This window comes from Vipera ursinii (assembly GCF_947247035.1).
Source record: "Vipera ursinii genome assembly, chromosome: 4".
Taxonomy (NCBI): domain Eukaryota; kingdom Metazoa; phylum Chordata; class Lepidosauria; order Squamata; family Viperidae; genus Vipera; species Vipera ursinii.
In genome coordinates, this window is record NC_139514.1 from 80735728 (window position 1) to 80746430 (window position 10703).

At 38.2% G+C, this 10703-nt stretch overlaps 1 protein-coding gene across 1 annotated transcript; it reads right to left on the reverse strand.

Annotated features, from left to right (window-relative positions):
- Positions 1–8330, reverse strand: PLCXD1 (phosphatidylinositol specific phospholipase C X domain containing 1; the record flags this gene model as incomplete). The annotated part of the gene is made up of 6 exons (XM_083361350.1): positions 1–236; positions 2096–2279; positions 2780–2935; positions 6552–6680; positions 7010–7146; positions 8207–8330. 6 exons carry the CDS (start codon positions 8328–8330, stop codon positions 1–3), a joined length of 966 nt encoding a protein of 321 aa, XP_083217476.1.
- Between the last annotated feature and the right edge of the window lie 2373 nt (positions 8331–10703).

Sequence of the window (10703 nt, forward strand, 5' to 3'; positions counted from 1 at the left end):
TTATTGTAAAATCAGTTTTCTATTAAGATTTATGACATTCTCCACAAAATTCTTTTCTATGAAGTCTCCAGCAATGATGTTAATGCAGTCCTTTTTTGATCCAGGTTGCTGTTTCTTTATCCACAAATTTAGGAATGGAAGAGCCTTCTGAGTCATTTTTTTAACAGAACTTTTTATATTTCTCAAAATATATCCTAAATCTGCAGTAAGATTGATTCCTGCGACAAATAATCCATCTGGAAGGGGAAAAACAGGAATAAGAATTGCCATTTGATTCTTGTAACAATTACTAACAATTTTCTAAAGAAGGGAATGTCTCACCCATTTATTTTAGTAGGATATGGTAACTCACTTTATTTGCAAAGCTATATGCATTATGAGTATCCCTCAGATGACTTGCTACTAAGGGGCAGGAAAAATATTATCTTTCTTACATCTTATTTTGGATAAGTCCCAAATTCAGTCTACAAATGTCTGCCTGTGTGTCCCCAAATCAACCGAAATTAAAACAAATGTACTGTAACATCCTTGTTACAGTATTCAGTATATCAAATGTTGCTTTGCTCATATTAAAAAAAATTTTATATGCAAAGTATTTTTACATATATCCATCTATTTATTTATTTATTTATTTATTTATTTATTTATTTATTTATTTATGGGATTTATATCCCGCCCTATCTCCCGAAGGACTCAGGGTGGCTAACAACAAAACATATAATAAGTACAGAAATCAAGATAAAAATAAAATTAAAAACTAAAAATAAATTAACAATTCTAAATATAATTAATTAAAATGCCTGTCAGTCCAGGTCAGCCTGGTGGAAAAGGAGTGCTTTGAGGCCGCGGCGAAAGGATTGGAGATTTTGGGCCATCCGAAGCTCAGGGGGGAGCTGATTCCATAGGGCTGGCGCTCCCACAGAGAAGGCCCTCCCCCTGGGGGTCGCCAGCCGACATTGCCTAGCTGACGGTACCCTGAGGAGGCCTTCTCTGTGTGAGCGTACTGGGCAATGGGAGTTTGTTCCCGGCAGCAGATGGTCCTGCAAGTATCCCGGGCCTAAGCCATGTAGGGCTTTAAAGGTAAGTACCAGCACCTTAAATCTCACCCGGAGGGCAACCGGTAGCCAATGCAGCTCACGCAGGAGTGTAATATGGGAGTATCGGGGTGCTCCCATCACAACCCGTGCAGCTGCACTCTGCACCAGCTGAAGCCTCCGGGTGGTCTTCAAGGGCAGCCCCATGTAGAGAGCATTACAGTAATCTATACGGGAGGTAACGAGTGCGTGGGTGACTGTACGTAGGGCATCTCAGTCCAAAAAGGGGCGCAATTGGTATATAAGGTGAATCTTTGCAAATGCCCCCCTAGCCATGACTCCAATATGATCTTCAAAACTGAGTCGTGAATCTAGGAGGACGCCCAGATTGCGTGCTCTATCAATGGGAGGTAACATCTCTCCTCCTATAGTCAAAGATGGAACCTCTTGGACTAAACGAGATGACGGTATGTAGAGCCACTCAGTCTTGGCCGGGTTGAGTCGAAGCCTGTTTTCTCCCATCCAAATCTGTACCGTTTCCAGGCAACGGGACATCACATCGAGGGCATCACTGGGTTGGTTCGAGGTGGAGATGAAAAGCTGGGTATCATCAGCATATTGATGATATTTCACCCCGAAGCCACGGATGATCTCTCCCAGCGGCTTCATATAGATGTTGAACAGGAGGGGGGAGAGCACCGATCCCTGAGGCACTCCAAAGATGAGATCACACTTCTGAATAATGTGAAAAATTTGAAACTAATGAATCCGTCACTTTTCCTGCTACCTTGTTTCCAGCCAAAAGCATAGGTTGCAGGAAATCTAATCAAATTAGAGTAATATCATTAGGAACAGAGGAACATCTAGTGATCTGATTCAGATCACTAGAGCTACAGTACAGCAAATCCTCATAACTGAAGATTGCTTGGCTTTTGTGGTTTCTGTTGCATCATCACAAAAGCTGGTTGTTGAGTTTTGGTGGATATATGTGGGAATGCTCATGGAGGGGAACTCAGGAGTTGATTCAAGATATACACCATAGATGCAGAAGGGACAAATACCTGGGCGACCACTTTGCTTCCTTTTTGCCAAAAACTCAATAAGCTTTCGTGCTGTATCCTTATTTCCCCACCAGTACGGAATTGCAGGCCACAATTCAATATGTTTTATCAATTGCTCTATTTTGTCATAAGACAAAATAACTTGGTAGCCACTGGACCACATATTCCATAGGGTTGGGACAATCTGAAAGGAAGAATAAGATAATATTTTATATTCCATTTATTTATATCCTACCTTTATTATTTTTACAAATACCTCAAGGCAGCAAACATATTCAACATACCTTCCTTCTCCTATTTTCCCCACAACAACAACCCTGTGAGGTGAGGTGGGCTGAAAGAGAGTGACTGGCCCAAAGTCACCCAACTGGCTTTTCTAGCTAAGGTAGGACTAGAACTCATAGACTCCCTCTTTCTAGCCTGATGCCTTAACCACTAGACCAAATTGGTTCTGTATTATTTATATAACTTGAGATACATCTGCAATGAACTCTATTGGACAAGTTCTGCAGTGGTCACTCAGTATTACCCAAGAATTGTTCAAATTTTGCCAAGTGTTACATTATCACTTAAAGTTGTATATGATCATTCCACATTCCCCCAATACATTATCTGACCATACCAAAGTTATTTAGTAATCTCATAATCTTAACATCTCAAAACTAAGTTTTCCAAGCAACTCACATTTCTAGGACACAATCTGGAACTGAAGATCTTCTTTATACAGGACACCAAATGATTATGGTGATTCTCATCCAAGCCATCAAAATTTCTGAAAGCTAGAACAACTACCTCCCAAGGATGGTTTTTCAACCATCGTAAAATGTCCCACAGAACAACCTATAAAAAATCAATGTAAGATTGATAAAATGCAGTGTGAGACTTGGCTTTGTGACATGAGGAAAGTGAAGCAACTATAATTGGCCCATTTCTCAATTCTATTGTAACACAGGAAATGTTCATTGTACAGTATATTTCATGTGAACTGGAAACTGGCTATTTGCATATTCATTCCTGTTTGATGTACATAAACTTGTAATGGGTACTAATCATTTAGCAAACCATACAAAATCCAACTAAATGTTACCATAACTATGAAATATTGTCTACGTTGTGCTTCTTAGAAAGCCTAGCTTCAATTTTCATACTATGTTAAAAAAAGCTATCTTTATTAAAAAGAACAGTCCAAAGAGACAGAAATAACACTACTCTTTTCCTCCAGAATTGTTAGTGTGCTCTTTAATTCCAGATCCTAAACAGATTGTTGAAATTCTGCAGAATATTCCTGCAGAAAACGCTCCTTGACCAATCATTTGGGAGTCACTTTCTTGACTTGATCCTCAAAATCAGTTGTCAAATGTGCTGCAAAATGATTAGCATGCATCCTAACTGCAGTTATTCATGCTGTTATCAAAACCTAGTCCAGCTGAAATCACAAGAGGGGGTACTATTTCATGGGTCCCTAAATCATTAGGCTAATTCTCTGCAGATCATTGTAAACATCATCTGGCCTCAACAAGATGTGTAGTTTGTTTTGGACAAGGAAGGCACCAGTTCTGGGTTATATTTCCAGCAGACTGGCTTGGCAAGAAAAGAGACACTTCCTGTTGGATGGTTTCCACATTTGCTCCAGAAGCTGCATCAGAAGTATTGGCAAAATCAGTCTGCCCCCCTGCACTGGGAGAGATTTACTTGGGATGGTTGATTTCAGTTAGTTGGCTCATTAGGATGATCCATTTGGGTAGCCATTTCATTCTGACAATGCATCAAATCACTGGACATTTGTGGAATTAACAGAGAGCAGGTAACAAAAAATTTAATTATTGATCTCTAGCAGTAACAGCAATGGGGTAGGATTGGCAATCAAGCTGTCAGATTCTTGACCCTTCATGACTCAACTTGCTTCCTAAGGTAGCCTTGGCAGAAGACAGTGTTTGGTCAAATAAGAATACTTAATGTAAAGAAGAATGAAACCAAAGTATATCAACTGCTGCTTACACAGGCAGAGGTTTAGATTTTTTCATCTCATGAATTAATGGACTCTTAGCATAGCACCTGGCAGCCTTGAAGTTAAACATTATTCAGCATTTGCATAAGTTGTTCAAAGCAGCTCTGCTCTGAGGACCACTAGCTCTTAGTGTACTTTGCACATTATTTTTAATTTAATTTGATTGGAGTTGGAACCAATTAAGGAAACAAAAATCTTTGTTCCCTGAAGATAGGCCTTCATAAGGGCAGATGCTTCAGACAATAGAGTTGTGAAGTGAGTATTGTTAACTCTCCTTTGCAAATCTGTATTTCAATGTCAATTAAAAAACATTAATTTTTAATTAAGTAGCATAGCTTAAAAATATTTGATTAATGCTGTTTTTAATCCATTTAGATAATACTTTGATGAGAGAGAGAGACCAAGAGAGAGAGAGAGAGAGAGAGAGAGAGACAGACAGACAGACAGACAGACAGAGACACAGAGACAGAGAGTATTCCAGCCTAGGAATGTTGAAATCTATTAAAAAATAAATTTAAAAACATTGTTCCAAATTGCTTGCACCTAAAAGATACATAAAAAGATGATCAAATGAATTTTGCTAAAGTTAGTCATGTTATTTAGAAGAGTTTATTTTTTTTATTAAGTAGGAATTTATGCTATAATTGCTGTTCAGTGCACTGTGGAATTTTAATATTTTTCCAACAATATGTAACTGGATGTGACATGTGGCAGGAATGCTTGAGTCAATATGATCATTTCTGAATCTTTACTAAGCACAAGTTTGTGAGCTGATTCAAGCAGTGGTTATCAGAAAATTCATACCTGAAAAGCTGGCCACTTCCTGACTTAATACATTGAGTTTTATCCAAACAAACTTCCCTTAATGTATATCCTATTGAAATCAATGGGGCAAATTAGTTATGGGTTGATTTGGATTCATTTTAATGGAAGCTACAGTAAGTGAAGTATTGATCCTATCCTATGAAATTTCTAAATCTCATCAATGAAAATCATGTTAAATTCAATTGCATCTTCAAAATTGCTATATCTATGCATAATACTGTAATCACAAATATTCCAGTTCATAAGTAGCATGTATTTAATTTTCATAAACGATTATCAGTTTTAACGGATATAAGCATAGCTAACTTTTCTGGTATCAGCTATTCCTGTCTCTCTCCAACCTCAATATCAGAAGTCACCATTATTTTGCTGTGAGTTCCGATTAACTTTAATTTTGTCATAATTCTTAGTCATTTAGTGGCTTGGTACTACTTTAAGCCTTCAGAAGATATCATGAGTTGAACAATACAGATAACTCTTCCTGTCACAGAAAAATGGTAACCCAAGGTACATATTTTGAAGCAAAAAATCAAGCAAGACAACCTGACTTTCGAACTAGTGAGAGGCTGCTACTACTTGACATACATAAATGTTCTGGTATGTACGTCAAGTAGTAGCGGTTCCAAAGTGAGGTAGTCTTGCTTGATTAAGGATTATTATAAATCTGACATGCCTTTATGTTAGAAAGCTAATCTGGCATTTTCCTACTTCATTTAAGGTAATATTGTAACAAAATGTGCCATCCAATTTTCCAAAATGTTTTCTTTCTTCACAAAATGGTTTCTATTTGTATAACTCAGTCTTGGGATACTTTAAAATTACTTTTGTTAGAGTGTTTTAGTTTACTTTATTCAGTGGTGGGATTCAAATATGTGAACAACCAGTTCTCTGTGTGGATGACGCTTCAGGAAGTCCATTCTGGGCTTGGGCAACAAAAAATTAGCTACCAGTTCTGCCGAAGTGGTGCAAACTGGCTGAATCCCACCACTGACTTTATTGCTGCAAGATGGTGAGACATGGTATTCAGGACACAGTCTATACACTCTAAAAATCACTGTCAGAATTGCAGGAAATTCCTGCTCCCAACATTAGATTCACCATTATGCTTTACTTGGTGCACAAAGCTTTATGTTGGTTCACAATTTTTTTAAAAAAAATCTAAAAATATCTACAAATAAACCTAAAAATGCCTAATGCAACAAAAATGGGATAAAAATGGCACGTTTTCATTTCTAGAGTTCCTCAAAAGATATGATGATGTTGAACAACAAGTCAAACATTCTAAAGTTCAGCATGTCTCAACAATGAGATCATGAAATTCAAAGCTAGTCTCAAAATGGAGATTCTGGACCAAATGCAGTTGTTCATCATAAAGGTTATCAATATGAGAGATCAATATCTAGCTTTTAGGGTCAAAGGAAATTGTTATTTTCTAATTCTGATAAATAAATGACATTAGTCTCCACTCTGCCAGAACAGGAAAAAGAAGCCAGAAGCATATTACTACCAAAAAGCTGGGTTTCCTCACTTCTGCACAGAAGGGACACTACACAACCCACATTGTTTAAATTGTTATTTTACTTAAAACAATGATTTCAATAGAATTCAGTTAAGAAAATGTACCTCTACTTCCACTGTTGTATATAACATATGAACAAAGTATAATTTCATGGAAGGATCATCAGATTTGTGAGCTATTCTAAAATCGAAATACCTAATTCCAGCATTCAATTGTTCCAACACAGTCAGATCCTGAAAAGTTAAAAAAAACCAAAGGTTTCCAAAATGTTTGCAAGAAAGATATATCTAATTAAGTTTCAGTGATATACATTTCATAAATTTTAAACAGTTTCGGGAAGACAGTGGTTTTGGATTGCAGTCTATAAGCCTCTGGTAAAACCCATAATGTTTCTAATACAAAATAAATGGAACATAGACCACTTTCATCCAAGGATTTTGCTCTTCCTTATGATACCTGTATCATTCTATGTACTGCAGAAATTAAAAAAAGTATAAGCAAATTTAATGTTGTAAAAACAGACCTCCAAAAAGACAAAGTGGAAAGTCCAAAAAATGTTTACCTGTGTTATTGACCATCTCAAAATAATAGGGTGCACTATGCAATGCATATGTTTATCCAGTAATTGCAACAATTTGGATCCATTTGCACTGACTTCTGACTCCTTATCCAGACAATATGTCATTGCATCATGACTACCTATATAGGATTAAAGACAAAGTCAATCTAATTCTAATCATTTGTCAGCCTTTTCAAATTTTACCAGAGTTCACCTCTAAAACTCTTCTTACTCTAATGTAAAACCAGAGAAAACTGATGGCAAAAACAGACCTAGTGGTCCATAAAGTCTGCCCTTTGAGTTATTTTATAATTCCCAGCAAACCATTAAGGATTATTATAAGTAATAAATACAAATAACAAAACTCACCCGAGAGCAAAAGGGTGGCATATGATTAGATAATCATCAAGAAAGGATGACTTCTTTTGTAATGTTAAAGTAAGATAAAACACACTTCTCTTTATGAAACAATCCTTCTTTAATCTCTGTATCAAATATGGTGCTACCTAAGAATCCCCAGGATGGATCAAATGTGCTGTACTTCTGGCACCAGTCATCTTTTGGGAGTTGTATGGTGCAGGGATTTGTTTCAGTGTGATCTTCCTGGGTTCTTCTTTAATGTATATTTTGAAGCATTGTCCCAATGGAAACGATTTTCACCACACCTTAATTTAGAGATTGATAGGACTTGGTTGGGGTAGCCATTAGAGCAACTTTTATTTCATAGGGTTCAGTTAAAGCTATCCTGGGAAGTCTTATGCATTTCTTTAAATCAGGGCTTGTGGAGGTTGGGAAACTAAACTAAAAATGCTCTATCTGATTCTCATATTCAATGGAATGAATGATATATCCCACCCACTAGATGGGTTGCCAGTATAGACTGAGCAAGGAAAAGAGAAAAACTTTGTGTGGTCTTGGTGATTTTTTTTCTTCAAGGGGTGTTTTAAAGCTTGGATTCCACTAAAACCCTTTTATTTTGGATAATTTTTGACACAATAGAATGTTCTAAAGCTCTGAAGTTAGCGCAGATGTATCCTTTATTTCTACACTTTTTGAAGAGATATGTTGCAAAGATGCTAAGAAGCTGAAAATGCTAACCATGTTTGTTTATGTTATGTTATGTTTTATGTTATGTTATGTTATGTTATATGTTTAAACAATTCTTTCCAATTATTCAAAAATTGTTTCAAAATGCCTTACCTGGTAATGACAAATTAGAGAGAGGTACAGCCCAAAGACTTTCTGGTAAATCAGACATCCACTGATCAGCTTCACTGCCCAGGTTAATGGATTTCTTTTTTGGCTCTTTCTTCCTTTTTTCCATTTTGAATAATGTCCTAGAAAAAAGTCTAATTCAAGAATAGGTTTTAACTCTGTTCTGCAGATGCAAACTTAATTCACTCAGTATCCTCACACATCTCCCATCCTGATGACATTCTCAAAATCCTTCAAAACCTGGCTATTTTCCCAAAGACTTGAACTGGAATAACTGTAACTGCAAGTGTTTTTCTTGCTGTGCATGGCTTTCTCTTCTGGGTGTACATAATCTATTTCTCAGATTCTTGTTTCTTGAGTAGTGCAAGTTACTCAAAATGAGGACCCAGATTGTTGGGGGCAATTAAGCTGACTTTGTAATAATGCCGCTTGGGGTGTGTGTGTGAAAGCCCTAATAAGCAGGCATATACATAGAATGAAGGCTACTGCTAAGCTTGTAAGCCGCCCTGAGTCTTCGGAGAAGATATAAATGGAATTAAAATAAATAAATAAATTAAAATAAAAATACGGTAGCTACACACACACACACACACAGAGAGAGAGAGAGAGAGAGAGAGAGAGAGAGAGAGAGAGGTATTTTGAAGTTATGACAAACCTACCCAGATTTACGTACAACCTATTTTCAATATTACAATGACTGCACACAGACACACCTGCAGTCATATGATTGCATTTGGGGCACTTGTCATTTTACCTTTTATGGACATTTGCAGCACCCCACGCTCATGTGATCTCAATTTGCAATTTCTTTTGCCTGTTTCCAATGTTTACATCTGATTTTGGCAAAAATATGCTCATTTGGGTATATGGATTCGCTCAACAACTGCAGCATTCATTTTTAAACTGAGCTGTTTGTAATTACAACTGCAAAAAATGATGAACAAATAAGGTACAGTCACATAATGCCTTGAGTTATGACCACAACTGTAATTCTGAGTTACTGGACTGTGGGAAGTCAGCCCCCCAGAGAAGGAAATATTAAAAGGGCAGAAAAATATATTTCCTAAAAGGATCTTAAAGAGGCAGAAAGCATGCCCAGTTTTCTTAAAAGCCCCAAGTCTCCCTTCCCCAAACAAGTCTGCAGGAATGCAGATGTGATAATCTTGTCAGAAAGACTGGAATCAGAAACTGGGATTAAGAAGAAAGATCCCTAGAATCAACACGAAAAATCTAAGAGTCATCAGCCGCAGCCTCAGGGAAGCAGGATATGACCTTTGGGGAATAATAGGATTAACCACCACCATCAGAATACCAGAAAGGCACACTCAGACTCATGTCAAAGTTCATGCCACAGGAACTACTCCAAAGAAAGGGCTCAAGAAGGTATAAAAACCCACTCCCTACATGTGCTCTCTCTCTTTTTTCCAGAGCCATCTTCTTGTCTGGCTCCCCTCTTCAATAAACTGCAATCTTCTTTCTAAAGCAGTCACCATGTTGTTTATCCCCAGCTTGGACTGAACCATGATGAAGACTTTTCCTTCAACAATTTGGCACCCAGGATGGGACTCCAAGCTAACCTCTACAATGGACTGAGACTGGTAAGCCCCATCTTGCCAGCAGTAGACCCCTTGTGTCTGTGGATGGGTTTCCCAGGCCCTGCCCATGTGAAGCCAGGGTAGTAAAGGGAGTTTTGAGTTTGAGCTCAAGGGCTGCTTTGGAAAGAAGGTGAAGGTGAGTACCTCTAAATTTTAACTTTAAAGCCCAGGGAAGTGAAAGAAATGTGTGTATGTCTCTCTTTGTGTGAGTGAGAAGACCCTTTTTTCCCCGAAACACATTTGGATTTTGCTCCCTCTGGTGTTTCCTAACCACAGAAAGGATCTGTTCAAGTGGCAGACCCTGGAAATCATGGGGGTTTGGGCAGAGTGCAGGACCTTTTGTTAGGGAAAAGGGAGAGGCTGTATGCAAATGGAATGAGTGAATGAGAGAATTGGATTTGGGCAACCGGCTGGTAAGGCCCTGTAAGCAAAGCCCATCTGTAGGAGGGGCTCATAGTAGTGCACAAAGCACAGGTCCTCCCAGACTCCTCCTGAGTCTGAAAACTGAAGGTAGTAAGGTAGGAGGCTGCGTACCTGTTGGAGCTGAAAGCGGCAGGTCCTCCCCAGAACCCCTTTTGGTCTGAAAAGCGACGGCGGGGCAGCAGAGATAGTGTCACTAAGAGTGACTGGGAAGTGCCGCTAGGGACCTGACTAAGCCGACTGAACCCCACATCGGAAGGGGATGTAGTTCAAGAGTCGGAATTAGGTCACCTATTAGAGATTTGCTCGAAGTGAAGGACGAGAGGGGAGTGCCTGTCCTGGATGGTATGAAAAAGGAAACGAGCAAGACAAATTTGTGAAGAATGGGCTTTGCTCAGGCTTTGCTGGGGAACCAATTTGGCTAAATAAAGGTACTTAAAGCGAAAATAAGAAATAGTGATTCTCTC